The sequence below is a fragment of the Stegodyphus dumicola genome, chromosome 7, assembly GCF_044657685.1.
Source record: "Stegodyphus dumicola isolate Sdum_Otavi_A_Nest chromosome 7, ASM4465768v1".
Taxonomy (NCBI): domain Eukaryota; kingdom Metazoa; phylum Arthropoda; class Arachnida; order Araneae; family Eresidae; genus Stegodyphus; species Stegodyphus dumicola.
This window is the reverse complement of record NC_140774.1, coordinates 165,744,951-165,769,689: the sequence shown is the minus strand read 5'-3', so window position 1 is coordinate 165,769,689 and position 24,739 is coordinate 165,744,951. Positions and strand designations below refer to the sequence as shown.

Below are 24,739 nucleotides of genomic sequence, written 5' to 3'. Positions count from 1 at the left end.
TCTGGATAACAAAATTTTTGTCATTTTTCTAGATTATTTATTATGACATCACTGCATAGCTACTTGTGAGTACTAAATAGATTACCCCATTTAGTACTTTGGCATATAATAATTATGGCTGGCATCATATTAATCCAAAAGTACACCAAATTAAATACATATTATTTGTAAATGAATGCATATTATATAAACTTACAGTAATTATATCATTTTTTCTAAAACCCAACTCATCATCATCATGGCGCTCAAAATCTAGACATGCTTTAGCTCTTCTACGACGATTTCGAGCAACATTGGCAAAAATTTCCTGATCTCTGGCATGACCTTCCATACTATAGTCAGCTATAAGATTCTAGTAAAAATAAATTGCATTAATTTATAAGAATAGATTGCATTAATTTATAAACTTACAGCAGAACATACAACTAATTTTTTAACTTTGTCTACAATGTAAAATCTTTTTCTTTTATACTTTATAACAGCACAATATATGCAGCTATCAAATACAGAACAGAGAGGGGGGAAATAAATAAACAACACCTGACATAGTAATTTTAATGTGATGCAAAATTTCACGAAATAAAGAGGGTTTTCTGTGATTTCATGATTTTTAAATAAATCAATTAATTTCAAACTTTATTTCAATTTCAGGAGAGATTATATGATGGCCTCAGATCATCATATAATCTCTGAAAGTCTATGTGAGTCTATAGTGAATAAATAATTCCATTTAAAAATACTTTTCAATTACATGTATAAGAATTTATATGTTATTACTTTCAAGTATACATAATGAAGGCAACCCTCCAGTTAAGCATGCTTTGCCATATAGTCATAATAGTCTACACAGCAAAATTATAGAATTAGCCCAAATTTTTAATACCCACATAGCAAGAAAAATATAATGTTAAAAATTTTATTTAAAAAAAACATACTCTAAAGTGTGCACCTATGATGCTCAGGCTAACTTGAGTTAACTCAGGCTATGAGGTATCAAGAAATATTCCAGTACTTTCATAGATACGATATTTAATCTACACAGCCTTTGATGAGTTGATATTACAAGGTTGTTATTGTGATTTTGATTGTCACATTGGCATGTTTCTCTTCTATTCTAATTGACAAGATGTTATCTTTTCCCAAAGCAAGTGTCATGATAAAAATTAATTTGAAGTGGCGTAGTTATGTCCAGTCTGAATCCAAGATTTCAAAAAGCTATCGAAAGAAAGATACACTCTTCTCAATAGTTGTAATTAACTTATTCAATGAGATAAGCATTCAAAATAATTATTTATTTAGTACTCAATTCGGGAATCTAATCACACTAGATACTCTAACTTTGTACCACAAAAAAAATTCTAATGCATGAAGCAAATATATTTGGAAGTAATAAATACCCAGTATCAACAATTTTTAACCACTGAAAAAGATCTCCTTTCTCAAAAAAGAAATTTCAGGATTTTAGGGCAAGACAGTTTGATCTTCAACTAGTACACTTAAACTGTAATAAAAAATTTAAAGAAAGAAAAAAAATTAAAATTTACAAGAAAGAAAATTAAAGCATAGATGAAATTATGTGACCCAAAAAAGCTTGAAAAGTTAAATTTAGGCAAGAGAAAAAACATTTTGTTGATTATGTTTATTAAATATAATTCATATTTCAATTAATTATTATATTCAATAACAAATATTTACTAAATATACTAAATCTTAAATTTATGTACACCTTTAAAACAAGCTAAAATACAAATTTGTTTATATAATACTTAAAATGTGCCTATAATTAAAAAAAAAATCGTGAAGGAAGAAATGAGACTGAGCAAAAATGAATTAAGAATCACTGTTCATATCGTTTTTAAAGAAATGTACAAGTTTTCTCCATGAGTTAGAGGTGAAACAGTACTACATCTGGCATTAGTTTTACGAAAAATGTAATCTACACCAGATGTATAAAATACAATACATTCAGTAAAAATATGCCAGTGATGAAAAAGCAGTTTTTTACAAGAAAGGACCTAAAAATCTATTATTATCTTGAATTAGTTTTTTAAAAAATTAAAATAAAAAAATGCATATACATAAGTGGATATATGAGCAGTAAGGTAGCTAGGGGAGCAAGGGAGGATATCCGCCCGTGAGTGCAGCATCCAGGGAACACTAAAATGATGTTATGAAATTTTAGAATGAAATGTTTTCCATTCTTGATATACAGAAGTAGGAGCAAAATCTTCACTCGTCCTCAGGCCCAGAAAACCCCTAGCTACAGTTCTGAGTGAAAAAGTTAATAAAAATAAAAATTACATAAATAAAATTTGAGAAGAATACTTACAACCTTAATTTTGGGATCAACAGACTGAAAATGACGAGCAACTTGAAGGATAGCTTCTCTTAAATCAACTAATATTTCTGTTTGTCGGATATTTTTGCTTCGAATATCCTCTTCTGTCTCACCATCTCCAAATATTATTAACTGAAGCATGGATTTTGATCTCTTCAGTTGTCGACGATTGAGGTGCTATTTGAAATATAATGAATATTTATTCTGGATTGTGTTAAACTCATAAGAAATTTTCTGCCTATTAACTAATTACATGTTACTCAATATCTAAATAATTAATAACTTTACAATATTAGGTCGACCAAAAAGTTCTATTGTTTTTCAGTTCAGACTAACTTTTCCTTTAATTACTTTGTTACTGCTGATAAGAAGTGACATTGATTGAAGCAGGCATTTAAAGTCTTTTCTACTTGCATTTTATAATTTTAGTAAGTATTATGACATAATTCTTTTTATTGCAGTGCTAAGAATGAAGAACTTAAATTAACTTTATTATTATCATACTATGCTCTTTTATTTTTAAAAAGGAATTATGCAAATCAAACTGCTCATAAAACTTACGTTGCATATGGACAAAGTACTATTTATGGCGATACATTTTAAAGGTCATTTGAGAAATTTAAGTGTGGAAATTTCAGCCTCAAAGATGATGCACACTCTGAACAACCATCCTGTATAAACAAGGACCTATTAAAGGAAGCTATTGATAAAAATACACAATAGATAGGTCAGGAACTAAGAAAGACTAAATATTTTGAAAAATATATGATAATTTGAAGAAATCTGGGTACATTAGATGCTATGATGTATGGTGGCTAATACTTTAAAGAGCAGAATATACTTGTTTGAATTTTAGCATGTGGTTTTTGTTGAAAAGAAATAAAGAAACTGCTTTTCTTAAATGGTAATATTACAACAAAAAGATCACGGAGTAAGCCAAAAGAGCCTCCTATAGTAACATCAAGAGGGCGGCTGCATTTACAAAAGTAATGCTTTATGTGTGGTAAGATTACAACGACATAGTATTCTATGAATTGTTGCCATCAAATAAGACAATAAATTTCAAAAAAAAAAAAAAAAAAAAACTCTTTCCAAATGGCAGCTTTAAAACTAGAAATTCAAACAAGGGGCTGAGGACTGACCAAGCATCAAAATGCTACCTTTTATAATGACAACACTAGGCCCCGCATTTTGATGAATGTTAGATAAAAACTATTTGAGTATGGATGTGATATTTTGTGTAAACCCCCAAATTCATCAGATCTTGGCCCTTTTATCTCTTCAGGTAACTCTAAAATTGTCTGAAAAGCCTGCAGCTCATTTCTTTGGAGACAGTAAAACAGCATTTTAATAACTTCTTTATGAATAAACCTTATAACTTTCTTTTAAAGAAAGGAATTTTCTACCTGCTAAAGAGATGAACATATTCATCTCTCATAGAACACAATAGCGTTTAGGTGCCTTAATATTTTTTTAATGCTTTTGTACTGCTTTGTTAGTATTCATCATGAGAAAACTCACAGAACTTTTTGGATAGCTCAATACGATTATACCCTAACCTGATACAGTATAAAGTCTTTAATCTGGACTCGTCGAGACTTCGGCAACTCCAGATTATGGGTTTTTCCGGATTATAGATCATCAATTTAAATCTGGTAAGATGGCATGCAGAAATTATAAAATTACAAATATGAAATCATAATTTATGAAATAAAGAGCAATTATTATCTAAAGGGTATCAAAATTTAAAAAAAGCTTAATATATATTTGTTTACTTTATTAAACATTTCTTTCAATGTAAGTTGTTTAAGTTGCTTCATTTTATGTGCTAATACTTTCTCTTTAATTCCATAAACAGACATAATTTCTTGTTCAGTTAGAAAGTTCCGCTGTTCAAGTCCTGTAATTGCTGTGCTGAGAATACCGACTAACTTATCAATCGAAATTTTTTCGTTTTCACTAACCTCTCTGTCACTTTCTTCATGCCTTTATCCATTTTTTGCAACAATTCCACTTTTTGTTTGATGGACACAGAAACATGATTTCACTTTGTAGATCCTTTGGCAGCTCCAGAATCGGAAACTCTTTTTGACATAATTGAAAGTTCAAGCTTACTTTTTATAAAACTGCTCTAACAGTCTACAAAAAATAATAAGCTGGATCCAATTAGAAGATTAAGAAACAATGCAATCTGCAACATTAACTGAAATAGATAATTTTAGCCTAGCTTATACCATCTGTTATACATTAAATGCGCATGCGTAAAGGTATTATGCACATGCATAATTGCATATGCGCATGCGTAAGCACTACGCATGCGCAGAAAGTTTGTAGCTTTGAGGTCCGGATTATGGACATCCAGATTAAAGACTTTGTACTGTATACTGAATTGTTCAATAAGAACCAGCCAAATATAGCAAATAAAATTTTGGGTTCTATTTTAAACTCTATATTTAAATAAAATGTTATTTTAAACAATTTATAATAAGTTTTCAAATGTGTGGAAATCAGATATAAGTTTCTTTCAATGTCTTTGGTAAAATGTTCTGCACTGAAGTTAAAGAAAGTATTATTGGACAAATACAGAATAAATATAATTAAATCAACACCTGCAAAATGTTCAATTAATGCTAATTAGAAGTTGGTCCATGAGGAAAAATCAAGATTTGATATTTTCTACTTATGAAAAAAATTAAGAAAAGCACAGCATAAAGAGGCTGAAGAAGCAATGTTGAGGCCAGAGTTTCTATAAATAGTTCAGACAAAGGTTGATAAATTTGACAAATAATTTGAAATGACTACCTTTTGGAATTGAAATATATTGTAGGGCAGATTTCTGAAAGTGGATCATTTCTTTAAGAAAAATTGTCAGAGAATTCAGCAGTGTTTCAACACCTGACATTGGAAATGATTGATTGATTGATTTATTGCAGTTTCTGGGATAAAACCTAATGAGTTATCTGTGGACATATGGACAATGAAAAGCAAAAGAAACTAGCATTTTCAATGCCAAGGAATTTAATCTGTTTTATAAGATAATAACAAACCAAGCATTAAATTTTAAGGCTAAAGGTACATTTGGAAAACTGTTAAACTTGAAAACAGCAGTAGTATTTGTGTGGCCCAACATGAACAGAATGGAATTTCTTAAGTTTCTAGAGATTGGAAAATCTTAAAAGCTGTAACTCTTACAAAGTAAAGGATTCATTCATGACTAAGAACCGTAATGCACATACAGATTCAAAAATGTATAACAGATTAATATTGCTTTTCTCAGCCCTTAAATGCAACTCATGAATCAAGAAAAGACTAGGACTTCGTAATATCATTACAAAAGCAGTTCAGTTCATGCAGCATTTCTCAAATGTTTTTCATCAGAGGATCACTTTTATAAATTACAGTGTTCTGTAGACCACCTCCCACTCGTTAAAAAGCAATTTTTTTCTTATGTTATTATCAATACACTCATATTAAGATCCAGTAATTAAAATTCATTTAATTTTATAATGGTGTTAGGTCAACAGAAGAAAATATTTGTTTTTAATAATTCATGGTTATAAGAGTTTCGATAATATTCATCTTATTAAATACAAATTAAACAAATGTTGGTACTCACAATTAATGGTATGGATGAGCTTGACAATTCTTGCATAAGTGTTCTATGTTTGAACATATGCTGTTAAGAAACATCATAATCATATCGCTTTAAAATCCCTTTTTTATTGCTAAAGCGGAATGTTTGTAGGCAGGGAAACTAGTAATAAATTTCACAAAATATCAGTCTTGGGAGAAAAAGCGATAGATGATTGTCATGATTAATAATCAAACTCTGAGATTCGCAGCTCCATCCATATGAAGGAATTTCATTGGGATGTTTATAGAAAATCAGTACTAAAATTTATAGCACATAACTGGTTCAGTGCACACGGAGGCAAATCCTCTGTAGAAAGTATACAGAATTTTAAATATCGATATGATATATGCTTAAAATCTCCATGGAAATTATGTGAAAATCACTGTATCAAAAAAATTGTTTGTCCTACAGTCCTGAAATTTACAATTCAAATTCAAATAAAAAAAATTCTAAAGCACTTAAAGGTAAAATGCTTGATCAGTATGTGAGTTCGGACTGCTTATGTTTACTGTTATTTACATTAGTAAAAGAAAATGTCTTGAAAGATCCAGCTGATGGCCATATAACTAACAGATGAGTTCAACAAAGGATGCACATGACAGCATTGGACCCCTAGGATCATGACTTCAGATAAAGCTTGTGCAATTGTGAGAGCTTGTAAGGCCTTTTCTAATCCCTAGCCACAAACCTTCAAGGTATAACTGGAACAAGTCCACCGAGCAATTGAATTCCTGAATTCACATCCTAGGAAAGGCACTGGTGAATTTTATTGTTTCCTGTTCCAACAAGTACCCAATGGTTCTACAAACTGCCATAAATATATCCACATTTTTGTGATATGCCATTTAGAACCTCTACTCACATTTGCCAGATGTTATGTCACAAAGCATTGCTGCAACTCATTAGAAACTTTTCAACTGCTGGAGTCCATACTGATATCTAAAATTTACCCCAAGGCATCAACAATAATATTCATTCTTATTCTTAGTTTCAATCTAACACAGTACAAAGTCCAAAATCCAGCCGCCCATATTTGGAGTGATCTAAAATCCAAATCTCCAGATCAACAGAAACTTTTTTTTAAATTTTTTTACTTGCTTCACATTTACATATTTGATAATTTTCATAATAAACACGTGCGAATTCCCAATTTTATTAATTTCACTTCAGTACTGCACACCAACCTGATGAATCTTTATTTATTTATTTACTTTTTACTTACATTACTGTAACTTGACAAATGACTTAACCAGCTATGTTTAAATAAAATTAATAATTATTTTTTAATATTAGTAACTGAATACAAATTGAGCATGGTAACTTTTTATTTTGACAATTACACTTGGCAATGATTGCAGACATCAGTTAATTCCACTAAAAAGTGTTGAATAGAAGAAATTTCTTTCTATAAGCAAAAACAGATATTGTACGTGATACTCATATGCCAAAAGATTACATTTAATGCAGTCTGAATTAAGAATAACTGATTTGTTATTTAGTTAAGCTCAGGACTGGTGCTAAAGCTGATGCGGCCTGACTGGGTGGCAGAATTTAGAAGAGGCAAAATTTTTAGAGCTTGGAGAAGCACTGAGAAAAAAATTAAGGAATGGCAAAATCTTTAGAATTTAGTAAAGGCACTGGGATGCAAAAGTTTTAGAATTTAGGGAGGTACTTTTCAGCAGAATTTCAGACACGCAGAGATTACACTGGGCCACAAAATGTTTAGTGTCAACCCTAAATAAGATTTTACTATATATGGGAATTTATTTACTCGAGATTTAATAAATAGTTGTAAATTTAATAAATAACTAAACTAATATAAATCAGGCTTAACTTCATCAGCATGCAATAGAATCAAGATGAAATTCAGTGGAACAACATGCCTCTAGTTGCGAAATACTCCTAATAGTGCATGCCGACACTAGCTAAGCTTTACGATGATTTTAGGGTTAAAATATGAATTTAATTCCTTAAACTGCAAATGTTAAGGTTTTCAGACAATGCAAACAAAATGCAAAAATTTCCAAATAATAATGCAATTTCGGAAGAAATACCGAGAAGTGGTAAAAAATGATGATGATATAACAGAAATTTTTCATTGTGATGACAATGCTCCAATCATTAATCAACTAATGGACGACAAAACCTGTAATATGATTTTGAATCCAGAAAATATCACAACTGATAGTGAAGGTGGTGTCAGAAAAGTTATTAAGAACAAAATAACCCCCCCAAAAAAAATTAATTAACAAATTTAGCATCAATGAGGCAATTACAGGACAATGGAACACTGTAACTGAACAAAAAATTATGTCTCTCTGTAGAATTAAAGAGAAAGTATTATCACAAAACAAAACAAACAAACAAACAAACAAACAAAAAATGAAGCAAATTAAACAACTGATATTGAGAAGAATGTTTAATAGAACAAACAAATACTGAGCTTTTTGTTTTTCTGGCAAATGTTGATTCCTGTTAGATAATAAATGCTTCATTATTTTATAATTCACTATTTCATTTGGTAATTTCTACATGTCATCTTATTAGATTTAAATGATGATCTAATATCCAGAAAAGCTCAAATCCAAAATCACTGAAGTCCTGATCTCAGATTTTGTACTGTACATTTTATAATGCTGCTTGCACAAAGCAAAGTGTATATTAGACGGTAACTGTATAATGTTTCATGGTAATAAAACCGTTCTCTCTTGACCCATACTGCAGAAGAATTTTCTATGTGGATGGGACTTAACTAAAACTGTGCATATCACATCATTGTAGGGTGGCATATGTCAATATCATCTCATATTGTCATTTGAAGAGCCACTGTTTGCACTACTCCATACTTTAGTGATTCTTTACAGCATTTTTAATACCCCGCTGATACGCAATGAGCTGGCAAAATTACATTGCTAATTTTCTCATTTATTAATCAGAGGCCATTTTTCAGCAAAATAATACTCATATGCACAAAGCAAATGTTTCCAAGGAATGTCTGCATAATGTCCAATTTCCACTGGTTTGCCAGACCTCTAGACATTTTTCAATCAGATCACACACAGCACATGTTCAAATGCTAGTCAATTCCCAGCTATATGGCAGCAAATTTTGTGCATTCAACATTTGAGTTGAAACTCTCAGCAAACGAATCACGTGATTCGAGCAGGTTCATTGCCTCGAAACCAAAGTGTTTTTTTTTTTTTTTACTAGCAACGGACGAATGAATGATAAATGTAAGTGATAACTTCTTTTCTGAGTGTTGTATATATAATCAGGCAATAATGTGCAACATGAATTAATATATGTTATTATTTTAGAAATGCTTTTAGTGTGATGAGGTAGATTGTCTTCAATTAATAAAAATATTCCCGAGTGTTATTTGGATTAGACAGATTTTCTGACAAGGTAAGATCTTTACCATTATTCTGGATATCTTGATCGGAAGACAGCGACTGACTCTTTTTTGGGGGGGAGGGGTGAGAGAAGACAATTTGCATTCTAAACCATATATTATCATATTAATATATAATTTTTGGTACTTAAATTTGCTCATCAAATTGCAATTGAATTTTAAGCACTTCTTTCATCTTTATTCTTCATTGCTTATGTCAAGTTTCATCATGGTTGAATAATTTTTCCAGATGCACCACAGATCGCATCATGTAAATTATCAATACAATTTTTTAATTTTTTTAATTGTTGGGGATGAAATAATTCTTTCTTTGACATAAGTACTTACAAGAATTCTTTATTTTTGTATTAGAAAGCCTGTTTAATTAAAAACCAAAATTCAAGATTTTATTTGACTCTTCCTTTGACAATAGGCATATTTAATAATTAATTTTAAAAAATATTGTCATACTTGTTTTGGCAAATTTCTAGCATTCTCTGGATTTAAAAGAGCTCCTTGATCAGCCATAAGATAAGCAAGATGTTTTCTTCTGTGTGTTTCTAAAGCCATATCAGTAAGAGATCCAGTAACTTCATATGCTACTTCAAACAGTTTATCTACATCATCAACTTCTCCAGGAATGTCTGATAAAGCATTAAAAATTTGTGCTGAATTTTCTAATTGTCTTAAATCAGGTTCCTGTAAAGCAAATTTCTAAATTAAAAAATAATTAAAGGAAGAGCACATTTAAATTAATATTAAATAAATTTGAATTGGTTATTGCACATCGCATCAAATTCAAAAATCTAATTTACTAACTTCATGTCAGATAATTAATATGTATTTGTTCTAATTTTAAAATACATATATATATATTTGCACTTTATTTACTTATGCTTTCTGAATTTGATTGGTATTGCAAATTAGTTTGCAGTAATAATTAATAATTTTATATTGTTTACAAATGAATTTTCACAGTTTAAAATTTTAACTAGCTTTATATGAATGGCATAATATTGTATTTGTTAATTTCATATATAATATATGTGTGTGTGTTTATCTTTCATTAAAAAGCATCTCTAATATACTTGCTTTTTTAAATAAAAATATATTCACTCACAAATAAATAAATAAATAAATAAATAAATAAATAACAACAGCAAAACTAGAAATCACATACACTAGATTAACAATTTCAGAATTCTGAACATACTTTGATTTTCAGCATCCCAAGAGTAACTTGGAAAAGGACAACAGAGCCTTCATAGAAAAATAAATCCCAGATGCGTAACAGGATCTTTGTGTGCACAACACTTGCAAACAGGGTAAGGGACCAATGAAGGGTGATCAAAGAGAGTTCTAAGCATGTTAAGTGAAAGAAGTAGGTTAGCTACCTAGTTATCTTGAAATTTCTATGTACTCTGAGAGTAAAAATTATTAAAAGGAATTCAGTGATTATAAGCATTAGTAGAGAGTTACAGCAGTATAAAAGTTAACATTTCACTTAGCTTATTATTTGAAACATTTTTCAATATAATGATATTGCATAGCTTTTTAATTATTTGATATCTATATTAGCATCTCAAGTATTTATGTTATCATTATTACGCTATATATTATTATATATTATGCCCAAGCACTATTAAAGTTAATACAAATAATAAACACATTCACTATGCCATTCATTCTATATCTAAAATAAACAGAGCAACATCAGTTATAAGGCAAAAACATAAAAATTAAGCAATGGAACTGGGAATTATAAATCAAAACACATTGATGGAAACGTTTCATGAGCAATATTTTTTATGAAGTATATTGACCTGTAACATAGTTATTAAAAGTACAACAGCTAAAATAATTCCTCAGTTAGCCAAAAGGTTTACACTTAGGTTAGGCAAACCAAACAAGCATTACCTTCCTAAGAAAAGGCAACCATTGTGATGAACTTTTCTTGGGAAACTAACTTATATTTACATTGTAAATGCAGAAACCATGAAAATGGCTATGTAGCTGGTCTATTTGATAGGATTTGAACCTATTTCACCAACCAGCATTCAGTGGTTTATTCATTCCCACACAAGACCAATGATTTAAGATAAATTCTGACTAGATATAACAGTCAGGCAATTTTTAGTTGTTAATAATAGTAAGACTACATCATGAAGTTAGATATATCTAACATTTGCAATATAAACATATTTAAAATTATAGTAATAATTATAGATGGTTTATATAATATACTGTCATATTCAGAATAAATTTTGTATGAATAATAATTAATTCATCTTTATTAACAATATTTGAAGAACATCTTACATTAAATGGAAACTCTGTAAACAAAATATTATTTTGATTTTACTATGCAATACAAAAAATTAGTAAATGATTATGCAATATAATTATCAGCAATTAATTGAATTTATTAATTTTTATCATTTTGATTCAATTTAAAGAAAATAATGAAAACAGCATTTCTAAAAAATCAAGATTACTTTTTAAGCATTACTAACCAATGTCATGCTCTTTTAATACAGCATCCAAATCTGGCAACATGGTTGATATAAGTGATACTAAAACACGCTGATCAGCCTGTACACCAATTAATGTACTAGAATAATATGAAGCTGGTAAGAGATCTTCTACAATAGTACACATAAGCCAAAATGCATCCTCTTCTTCCAAAAATAGTAGTAACAAAGCTGCAATCTAAAAGACAATGTATGGGGGAAAGAAGGGGGAATTAATTTTGAATGTTGAAATGAAATTTAAAATTAGCAAATACAACATCAAAGGATTAAAAATCTAATGTTAAAAAGTTTTATATAGCATTAATTATATAAAGTATATGTAAAACAATAGCAGCCAGTATTAATGACATTGGAGCACTGCCAACTTGGCAGTCAAGGATATGCCATACTAGTACAGAAAATAACATTTCTTGAAATCACAACACGGTTACATCAGGATTATGAAATGTTATGAATATTCTATTTCACAAAACTAAAAAATTCTATGAACTTTTCTGCATATTGTTTATGCAATATTTGAACAACTAAAAAAACAGACAAATAAAAAGATAAATAAATCTGTTACATTTCAAAATAATTATTTAGCAAACATAAAGCTTTCTCCTGACAATACAATGAGTTGACATGAACATTTTTCACACTCTTATTTTTAATCTGCCACTGTAAGAGATTCTTATTACAAATATGCACTTCTTACTGAAACTTCTTTGCATCAATGGAACCAGGTTTGTACATTTTGAGTTTATTTTCCATAACAAATAGACCATTTAAAAAAAAATTTTTTTTTAATTTATCTATTTTATTTTTAAAATTTTTTTTTTGATGCAGTTATTCAGGTAAGCCCATGCTTTATCAAGGGTTGCAATGTATTTGCATTCATCTCCTACTAAATAGTTTCCATACAGAGTTCTACAAAATGCTCTGCATTGAGCCGCATGCCTCAGAAAACTGGTGAACATTATATTTTTTAACTTTAAGTTATAAATCTTGGTTTATTATTTTATTTATTGTTGCTATAGGTGTATTTAAAGACTGCATTCAATTTCTGTGCCAATGTATTTTCTCTTCTTATCAACAATTTAACTTATTAGAAACAGTAGGTACCTTTTTCAGGTATGTTTGAAGTCTTCTTTTCATGTGAAAGTAATGTTTCGAGGTTTTTTCCCTTTCCATATTAATGTTGCTTTTTTTTTTCCAACTTAGATATTTTAATACCATACATTTTACACTGTTTTCGAAATACAGAATAGAAATATTTCTCTTTGGAAAGTATAAAAGCATATCTTTCAATCCACAGCTTGTCTATGTGTAACATTCTAAAAGAAGAATTAATTTTCGAGTAACAGATGATAACTTCTCATTTCAAGTATTCATGCTGTTGCCAGAAATTTTTAGTTGAAAACATTTCCTTTTTTTAAAAAAATTCTTTATGAAAATTGTTACAAAAATGTGTAAACATCCTCTCTCTGCATTTTGCCAATAAAAGGTATTTTAGATGTTTTAAAATTCCTAAGTATTGACCTCTTTATATTAATCTTTTTAATTCTTATTTTATCTTTCAATATAATACAAGATATGGGAGGACAGTTATTCAGAAAACATCTCTTTAACTATTGGTGTCTCCGATAACATTCTCCAAGTGGCCAAGGTCATAGCTTCTAATTATTTTTTTATACAATTTTGCTAATGAATGATATTTAATAGTTACTCAGTGAAACTAAAATATACATTGCAAAATAAAAACAGCAGTTCTCTCCTTATAAATAAATGAGTACAGAAAGAATATTTTAACTTACAACACCAGTCCCCTGACAGTATCCAATATCAGGATAGAGCCATGCAAGTCCCCGTAAAATTCTCCTTAATCTTGGAATTCCTGTACTATTCATATGAGAAAAACATGCATTGCTAGGAAGAGTTCTTAGCAAATCCTGAAAATAAAAATGATAATAAAATAAATTACCATGATGATACCAATTAATTCCTGTTTTTCGAAAAATGAAACAAAAATTACTTTTGAGCTTTTAATATATCACTTTTTAGTGGTATTTTCACCTAAACAACAACTAAGAAAATAGCATTTACAAAATTTAAAATGCAGTAATATATGCATTAGCATATAGTGAATAAATCTATTTAAGCTTCATAAGGAAATCCCTTAATACTAACATTTCCTTGAAAATGATTGCACCAGAGCAATTATGATTCAAATAATTTTTACAAATGCTTGCCAAAAAGAATTACAGAAATACCTCCACTATATGAATAAATAAGTTCCTGACTGTAAATTTCCTAGCATGAAAACTGGTAAAGTAAGATATAATTGTTAATTCTAATTCTGCCTCTGATATGGTCTTATCATTGGAATGCTAAGTTACAATTAATTCTACACATATAAAAATACTGGATATTGATAAATTATATGCATTGTTTTGCAAAAGTTTCAAGAATTACTAAATGACCAGCTATGGTGTCATCTGTCACAAATATTACTATACGATTGTAGCATAACTTAAACTTGGATGCGTTTAAATGAATCACAAATATAAAAATCTGCAAATGTGGTATTCTTCATGTAATTGGAAAACTGGAGACAAAATATTCAAATCATTTAAATTTATTCTGTATGCAATATGATAATGATGTAAAGAAATACACACACTTACACTCCTTAAGATGCTATTAATGAGAACATTAATCATTGTCTGAGAGATGTTTGTTGTGCTAACATATAAAAAGCAGGGGTGTCCAACACCTAGCCCAATGTAAGTAGCAATGTGGCCTAAGAATTGAGTATGAAACACAAAAGGAATATCAAGTCTTGCTCAACAAAAGAAATATCAACACTGCATCATGAAGGGCATATCCTTATGTAGAGGCACTGAAGAGAACAAATGTTGCCAGCTAGCATTTGTCATTTTCATATGGGCCCAACACCTGGTGTGCTTATATGGGATGCCATTGGGTACACATTCTGATCAAGAGTTATTTTCATATCCCTGGTAATGTGAACAGCTACTGTTACACTTTTGACATGTTAAAGCCCATTGCTTTACTCTGTCTTCAACACATAATTGCATTTTCCCCGTGTTGTCCTGACCTTCTTGACACAAAGACAGTTTGACTGTTGCCTTGGCTAACACAACCTCCATATCTCTCACCCAATAAGAACATATGGTCATAGGTTGCCAAGAGACTGCCATGCCACCACTTGTCAGTGAACTCCTGCATAGACTGAAGCCGCAGGGAATGAAGTACCTGTATCTGTCATACAAGTCCTGTTTGACTTCATGTCCAGCCAGATCACAGCCATTTTTGCTGCCACAGATGACACCTCCGTGTACTGAATGCATGATTCATGCCCTAAACCACCAGCAAATTTAATCATGCCTTTCTCCAGTTACACTGTATATGTACAATAAATAAGATTCTGCTATTTTGTTTCTTTCCTGGTGTAGAAATTTTAATGCCAGCAGTGTACATACATAATACTAAGAAATAATATACAGGATGCTGTGATTAGTTGAAAGCCTTATCAGACTGAAAAATTTCTTTTCTTGACCAGAAAAATTACTTCTGCTAAGTAATTACAAATTAAAATGAATGATAAAGACTTTTAAATTTTTATATTATTAATAAAAAAAGATTATAGTGCCATACATCCATGAAACTAGTCCATTCATACAATTACAAACTCTGGTTGAATTGCCAACATTCAGCAGCCTTAAATACTCCTCCACAGGCAGGTTTGATACCATAATTACCATTTAATTAAGAGCAAAACTTAAAGATTTGAATAATGAAATATTTTTACATTTTTTTCTTGTTTTTGTTTTAATTCAATGTGCTAATATTTTAAAGGTTCCATTATGCTGTATAAAATACAAAAGGATTCAATGATTAAATTTAATTAAGAAGTGCTACTGCACAGAAATAATGTAATTTCTTTCTTCTTTTTTTTAAACAGAGAAAAAAGAATTTTCCCCCCTTACAGGACTGAGGTCATTTCAAAAAAATTTTTATTTTTAAGAGAAAGTTGACCGTTTATGAGCAACATGCAAAGAAATAAAATACAAAGCGATCTTTCCTGAATAAAAAATGATGACATACAAGCAAACATCATTTAATTTAAAACCTATACCAAACTAACTTGTTGTTTTTTTAAAGATTAATAAAACTTAATAGCTTTATTTCTGTGCACTAAATTCAACTATTCTTTCAATATTTTTTTAATATTATTTCTAATAAATCTTAAATGTCAGATTAAATTTAAATTGCACAGTAATGTTAAAAAAATCATATGAAAAACATAAATACTTTCAAAATTATCAGTTGCTAAGAGTTACATGAAAATATACAGTCAAAAGTCGTTAATTCGGACACCCATAATTCGGAATGATCTATAATCCGGACCTCAAAGATAAAAAATTTCTGCGCATGCGCCGCGTTGACACATGCGCATAGGCTTATACGCGTGCGCGTAAGACCTCTTACTACTGCGCATTTGCGTGTGCGCAAGCGCAGAATACGTTTTCGTGTGCGCGCTTTATGTATAACGGACAGTGTAAGCTAAAATTATCTAATTATCTATTTCAGTTAATGTTGATGATTGCGTTGTTCCCTAATTTTTTAATTGGATCCGGCTTATTATTTTTTGCAGACTGTAAGAGCAATACTATAAAAGTAAACTTGAACTTTCGATTATGTCAAATAGAATTTTTGATTCTGGAGCTCCCAAAGGATCGTACAAAACGAAAGTATGTTTCGATGTCCATCAAACAAAAAGTGGAATTGCTGCAAAAAATGGATAAAGACATGAAGAATGTGACAGAGAGGTTAGCGAAATAAAAAAAAATTTCGATTGACAAGTTAGTCAGTATTCTCGGCACAGCAATTAACAGGACTTGAACAGCGGAACTTTGAAAGTGAACAAAAAATTATATCTGTTTATAGAATTAAAGAGAAAGTATTATCACATAAAACGAAGCAACTTAAACAACTTACATTGAAAGAAATGTTTAATAAAGTAAACAAATAAATATTAAGCTTTTTTTGTAAATTTTGATACCCTTTAGATCATAATTGTTCTTTATTTCATAAATTACGGTTTCATATTTTTAATTTTAGAATTTCTGCATGCCATCTTACGCGATTTAAACTGATGATCTATAATCCGGGAAAATCAATAATCCGGAATCGCCGAAGTCCCGACGAGTCCGGATTAACGACTTTTGACTGTATTATAATTACATAAACAACATTTTAAATATCTGTCACTGCAAATGAAAAAAACAATTACCTTTTCAATTTGTTTTGAAGTCATAACATGATCATTTGAGCTAGCTTTCACAACATCTTTATAAGTTAAATCACAGGACAGTTTTTTCTTCATTGCACCAGAAAGACGCAACCATAACTGTGGTCGCAAAGAATGTGGAATGCCTTGACGAATCATATTAGTCAGTTTTTCAGATCGAGGTAAATAAGGCTCCACCTTTAAGGGAGGAAAAATGATTAGATAATATTTTTAAAGTTTAATGTATTTCTAATTGAATAAAGACTTTTTTTTTTTTTTTTTTCAAGTAGAAATACAAATTCTAGACACAAAATTTCATCATTTAAAGCGTTATAACAGAAGAAGATTTGGATTTTTTCAGTTACAGAATAATTACATCAAATAGTTTTCTCTAAACCAATAGATGCAGCCGACTTAATATTTTTGATGAGAAAGCCTACTTTTATCATCATTTTATTTTGACAGCAGTAAAATTTTTCTAAACATAATATGTCTCTTTGATTAGTTATTTCAATAAATAAAGGACAGAAAAAAATGACACACTTTAAAAATTCTTATTAACATTACTTACTTTGAAAATAAGAACAATGATATAAAAAATTACAACATATTTAATTTAATGGTGATCAACAGACAATATTGGCATACATAAATTTTTCTGTAGAAAATTGTTTGATGCATGGTATTTTATAATAGAAAAAAAAATCTATGTCATTTATTTTTATATGAGTAAAACAAAAGTATATAAAACAGTAGAAACAGATGTCATGAGAATAATAGAATTGCAAAATAAATACACAATAGGAAACTCTTAAGGGTGAACAAATAAGAGAATGTACTTGTATGGCAGATCTATTATGATTTTAATTCCTTGGATTCCCTGTTCTGGAAAACAATTTCAAGTATTTATGCAGTTCCTTTAGAATATAAGAATATCTTAATGGTTGACAGTATACGGAAAATGATATTTATTTGGTGGCATTTCAACATAAAATATTATATATATTTAGGCAAATGTCTAAGGAAACCAATCAAATGACAAAATAAATTTACAGCAATAATAGCCACATTTAATTACATTGAATATTAATGATGTTACTAATACTTCCAGAAATTACATCAAATAAAACAAATGTAGCTTCTGATCAATGACATTAAATGAAAAAAAAATTGTACCATTTTGCAATTTTATAAGTTAACTGATAACTAACAGTTCAGCAAACATCTACCATTAAAATGATCCAGAAAGCTATATAGGTCAAGCAGCCAAACAGGAAAGTCGGCAAACACTGGTAGTTCAGTTTGGACTTCGAATCCCAGCGAATGGGCACTTTTGTGTTTTTTCTCATGTGTAACGGATATACGAGCCAGTTATGTGAGATAAAGTAGTAATAAAAAGATATAATTAAAACAACTATAATTTTAGTTATGCCACCTAAAAAATAAATTACTAGATAAAAACAGTAGATTTGAATACTATATCATCATTATTTACCTTGTCCCAAGTAAGATCTCCCACTTCATTATTATGAGTAAATTCTAAATATGCAATCCATTGTAGACGATGCTGTGGATCTTCAACAAATGGTATACTTAAAAGTTTGCTAGAATTTTGTTCTGGTCCATCTGTAAAATATTTTCAAGCATTTCTTTTATAAAATTTCAATAAATAAATACGAAACATTTCAGTACACTGATAGTACTTGTATCAACAGCTTACCTTCTTCATCAACACGAAAACCAAATTCATCAAACCTATAATCAGGGTGGCATTCAGAATCTTCAGGCTGTAATAAACAATATCATCTGCACAAAATAATCTTACAATTTTTAGACATTTTTTACCATCAGTATCGAAAGCAGTCTGTGGATAAACAGACAACTTGAAATTAAACAACTCACAAATCACTTGAGATTAAAATCAGCTATGTCTTTAATTCCCAAAAAGAAAAGAAAGGAAACTTTCATGGTATTTTAAGATTAAAATGACCACAACAAGCACTTCGGCAAAATTCAGTGGCATTTAATTTGGTGAAAACTAGAAAACACTATGCCAACCTTAAAAAAAAAAAAAATAAATAAATAAATAAAATAAAATAAATAAATATAAAACTACTGTCATACACTACAACATTTAATGCATGCAATGCTGAAGTTGTGCATGATAGCAAATTTGTGAAATTCTCTGATTCTTAAAAAAACTCCCCAAAAATTGCACAAATTCAACATTATGTACAATAAATATTATACATACATACTATATTATGATACAATACTGCTATTACAAATTTATGCTATTATTATTACAAGTTTGTTAATTCCAGTTTGCTAAACTAATCTTCTGATTTTAGTAATTGGCTGAGGTGGTTACTTTAATATTGAAGTAGTACTTTTAGAGATGCAAACATAAGATAGACTGACACAGTTTTAAATTGTTAGTCACTCGGTAAAAAAACATTTGCTAAGAATAAATTTTTTTGTGTTCGCATTGTTTATGTATAGTTCTTCGAAGGCCTTTATATTATTCCTTTAACACCTTTGTGTGTTAACTTTATAGTTATTCACTATTCTAATAGAGGAGATTCTAGCAATTTATGAATGCAGTAATTAACCTCAATTTTGAATGTAAACAAACAAAATTCCAACAGTTTTCACAAGCCAAATTTAATAACAAATTTTTCTTATATGTAGATACAAATGAATGTTTATAACATATTCTGATTAATGAAGCCAATTAATTTTATTATCAATAATAATTTTATTATCAATAATAAAATTAATTTGCTTCTTTGCAAAAATTCTGGATAGCTTCAAAGATATCCAGCATTTTTGCACCACTGATATTATAAATAATATATATAATATTATATACTAATATTTAATATTTTATATATTAATCTTTCAAAATTTTTTGTTTTAAAAAATGCTTATTTTTGTTTGTGCCTCATGATATACTGATATCTTTTAATATCTTAAATTTATATAGTAAATACTGTATATATCCAAATAAACTGAAACCAAAAGAAAAATCTTGTAACATTCAAACATGTCATCATTAGGGAATCCTGGGATTAAGAAAAGTGTCATTTATGTGAAAATGCATAAACACCAGATGAGTAATGTAAAAAATTACAACTGATTTAATTTTTTTTATATGCTATATTCTGTAACTTGTAGATATTGATTACCTAACTAAATAATGAGTGATCTTGTTCTTTCAAACTTCTGCTGGAATGACTGACACAAGTTTGGTGAGATTTTTGCCATATTTCATTGTTTACAAAAGTTTATAATGGAGTATGAGACTTTGCTTCATTTATGTCTGAAATGCCCTTTTTCTTTTGAAATCTCATGAAATTTAAACACATGCACTTGATATTCAAGTTGACAATAAATAAGATGACTATAATCTTAGACCAGAAACTTTCTATTCTATTCATTTGCCTTTTCTACCATGAAATGCAATTTTCATATGGTCAGTTAACCCGAATTTGACATTTTCTGAGATTTCTGGATAGTCATGCTTTTACTGTAAATATCTGCAGATAAATTTTTGCTACATTTCTTACCAATATCAGAAAACAATATTTGCACTTACATGTTTCCATACATTTGTCAAAATAATGGTTAAATAGTAAAATAGAATTACCTGAGCTAGAGTGGCAAGTAGATCTTGCGGCCACATAGAAGGGGTGAGTGCTGAAAATGGGCCACCAGGAGCAGGTGAATAACCTTGGCCACTGGATGGTGATACAAACAAGTTTGCACGAATGCTAATAGATTCACTAATGTCACCAGCATACGGATCATCTTCATCTTCAGACAAGGTTTCAACTAAGTGAACAAATATATCGAAATGAGCAAAGCTTAAAAAGAGGGAGAGAGAAAGGGGGAATATAATATAACTAGAATATGAATATATTCTCTTTCAACGACTTAAAAGTCATTGATGATAGAAGGGAAGATGATAAAAAGTTTATTTCTCTCATGCACAAATGACAATCTATTAATAAAAATGTATCAATGAATGTATTCAAGTTCACAGTATTTGCTATATTATAAAACTGTAAACTTATCTTTAAATGATTTCAGGATGAAAAGAAAAAAAATGTTCATTAATGTCTTCGATTTAAAAATATACAAATGAAAGCAAAATATTTTGAACCTCTTAATTAATTAAATTAACAAAGCATTCTGTGCATAAAATTTGGCCACACTAAATAAATAATATGCACACATACAGTAGATGCAAGGATAAAAATAACAATTAGAGACTTCTATTCTCAAGGCTTTAGTTAAAATGAGAAGTTATTTAACCATAAATAAATATATTATTTGAAAGAAACTACTGAAAACACAAGATAAAATATTTCTTTTAAGATTACAAACAGTTAACAGATATTTTTTATTTCAAAATATACAGACTCTGTCATACTAAAATATATGATAAATACAGAGGCTCGCATTTTTCAGTTTCATTTGCAAATATCAGTTACCAAATATTAGTGAAATGACTTTGTATTTATGTATACTATCGACCATCTTTCTTAAAATCTGCTTGTTTTTTAAATAATTATTCGGCATGTTTTCGACAAAAAAAATTATTAAAAACGTTTTGAAAATGAACTCGCATAAGTATTCAAGCACTTTGAATAGCCAGTTTATATTTAATAAAAACATGAAAATAATGAGACATCTAATTCTTCATTATTTAACTGCAATTTTAATATGCTTTGGTACGAATTTAAATAATGCTTTTGAGTAAGAATGGTACATTTTCTAGTCCTCCATAACAATTCCTTTTAACTCACTGAGTGCCACGGCCAGCCATCCGGTCATGAGAATTTTTGTTACTTGGCATATACTAGCTTATAATTTAAAATATTTTGCTTTCTTACTTTCATTAATAACATAAATGCCATCTTAATGAATGTAAGTTTATGAAAATAGAGACTAAAATAGGTAAATATACAAATTTAGATAATAAAAGCTCTTTAGATATAGGTCTTCATGACAGATCCAAAAATCTGGGCTGCTCAGAGGGTTATTAAAGCATTTAAAGAAATGTCATTTACTTAGTCTTTTTTCCAATTTCCTCCACATATGTTCAATAAGACTTAAAGTCAAAGGATATGAAGGAGAGCTGATAAATTCAAGATAGTTGTAAAAATCCACAAAAGAATGTTTAGAACTTAAATATATTTTGCATTTCAAATATCCTTGCAGATGCTTTCAGGTTTTTATTACATATACTTATATATTTATTCTGATCCATATTACTTTATATAAAATGCAAATTTCCCATACCAAAGGCAGCAAAACATACTTAAACTATTACACTTTTACCAACAGTCAATAAATTTTCCAGATTCAGTTCTTTATTTCGCTTTCACCCCTCACAATAATGTAATCAACCGACTCAAATATATTAAATTTTGAATCCTCTGCAAATGCAGTATATTATTTCAATATGAAAAGTTTTTGCTTATTATGAAATTTGTGAACAACAGGTGTATTTTCATTGTTTTCTTGATGATAAAGATTTTTCTTGATGATCGCCTATTGTATCCATGTGCCCGATGACTATTCTAACATTTTCAGGCTAAGATTTACTCGAAGCCATTCCTCTAAATCTGCTGCAAGTTTTATAGCCCTAATTTTTGGGTTTTATCTATCTTCTCATAGGGTAATATTCAAGTCTTTTGTATTAACCTGAAATATAGTCCAGACTTTAGGGAATTTTGAAAAGTTCCATGTAATTTTCATTGTTTAATTTACCAAAGATAGTTGAATGCTTTGCATCAAGGATTTTTTATATATATATATATATAATTTTGAATACCTCTAGCATCTTTAAAAATGTGAATAGTCAAATTTTAAACAAAATTTGCTATTAATTTGCAGCAACTCGCCCTGTTCACTTCAGATATGGAACTGTTAATATATTTTCAAAACAATGAATAATTTCTAAATGTTGATAATTTTTGTGATTTATTTTTATTTAAAACAAAAATATATATATATATATATAAAACAAGAAACATGTTCCAAAACATAACAAAACTTTTAAATGTCCAAATTATTGACTTATCACATTTGGAATAAATCATTTTATTGCAAAGGATATTTATTTTATAACAAGCAAGTCTTAAAACAGAGAACAAAGTAATATACTAAGAAGTATTTTTGAGGCTATGATTCAATACTTAGTACCAGAACTAAGCAAAAAAATAAAAAAATAAAAAAAAGTACATGTGTCCAAAAACAAATGTGAGCCACTGTAAATGCATATGAGTGCATACACTTTTAGAACTCAAGAATTCAATAACATTTGTTTATTTATACATGTGATGGGTATAAAAATTTCGATGTCAATAAAGAGCGATAAATATATACTATATAAGTATGTATGAATATGAAAAGAAAAATAATTAAATCTTAGACACATCAATTAAGAAAAATTCATAATAACCTGTTGTATTCTTTCCACTGTAGCCCTCAGGAGATTTTCCAAACACAGCTCGTGCGAATTCCATTATATGATGTCTTTAAGGATAGTTGACATATTAGATAATATACAGGATTCCAAATGCACTCCTACGAATATTAAGACGGAAAGAAGTATAAAGGCTTTACATCAGAAGGCATATGGATGATATTAATGAGTTAAGAAGCTTATGAAGTATCTAGTTATAAAGAATAAGTTTTATAAACTGATTATAGGTTACATATATTTCAATTTCAAAAATCGAAATATTCCTTCACGCTAAATTTATTTTGAAGGTGGCAATGTTGATAATCACACAAACCCAAAAGATAAATTTATTTCATCGTGATTAAATATAATCATTTGTAAACTGGAGAAAAAGTTCAAAATGATACTAAGTTCAATTAACGGAACTGAAACACACTATTTGTTTTCAAACAGCTGGCAGACACTATATTTTACCAGTTACGGTCTGACAAAAGTCGGTCTTTAAATGCCACGGTGACATTTCCTGCATGGCTTGATAATTGAAGACATTAATAAACAAATAAATTTCAGAATACAGTAACTAATATTTATATAGTGAAATGCGATTTAGGAATATTAATTTTATGATTTTCTGATATGCAATGTAAAAAAAGAGGCAGTTTCGTTTTTATTTTATTTGGTTATTTATTATTATTATTATTATTATTATTATTATTATTATTATTATTATTATTATTATTATTAGTTCAAAGGGGCTTTGTGCCTGAGAGACTATTGTTTTTGTTTCGGCATTCTGTGTTACAAGCGTTTAGACGTCAAACCTCCCTTTTGCTCATCTCCGGGTTTCGGAATGACAGGGAAAAAGGAAATTTCGTCCAATCCCTCACAAATGCTCATGTTCGAAAACCGCGTATCACGTGAAATGCTAACGAATATGTGTTAGTGGTGCTATATTTAGTTAGCTTAGTTTTCTTAAAAATAAATTGGCAATTTCATTCAATATACTGTGTAAGATTAATTGTGTATAAAATTTCCGTTTGTAAATTGTACAAAAGTTTGTCTAAATGCAAATAT

The 24,739-nt window shown here is 29.1% G+C and overlaps 1 protein-coding gene across 1 annotated transcript in view; it reads right to left on the bottom strand.

Moving 5' to 3' along the window:
- LOC118185382 (small G protein signaling modulator 3 homolog) overlaps positions 1-24,157 on the bottom strand; it is a 53,711-nt gene extending 29,554 nt beyond the window's left edge. The window contains exons 1-11 of the mRNA XM_085821064.1: positions 23,663-24,157; positions 20,840-21,024; positions 18,911-18,977; positions 18,686-18,816; positions 17,194-17,388; positions 13,691-13,825; positions 11,877-12,072; positions 10,577-10,722; positions 9,835-10,062; positions 2,330-2,515; positions 197-352 (exon numbers count right to left, since the gene is read on the bottom strand). Coding sequence (XP_085677190.1) covers positions 197-352; positions 2,330-2,515; positions 9,835-10,062; positions 10,577-10,722; positions 11,877-12,072; positions 13,691-13,825; positions 17,194-17,388; positions 18,686-18,816; positions 18,911-18,977; positions 20,840-21,024; positions 23,663-23,726 — 1,689 coding nt within the window. The 5' untranslated portion in view covers positions 23,727-24,157. The remainder of the gene's footprint in view (positions 1-196; positions 353-2,329; positions 2,516-9,834; positions 10,063-10,576; positions 10,723-11,876; positions 12,073-13,690; positions 13,826-17,193; positions 17,389-18,685; positions 18,817-18,910; positions 18,978-20,839; positions 21,025-23,662) is intronic.
- Positions 24,158-24,739: the final 582 nt, after the last annotated feature.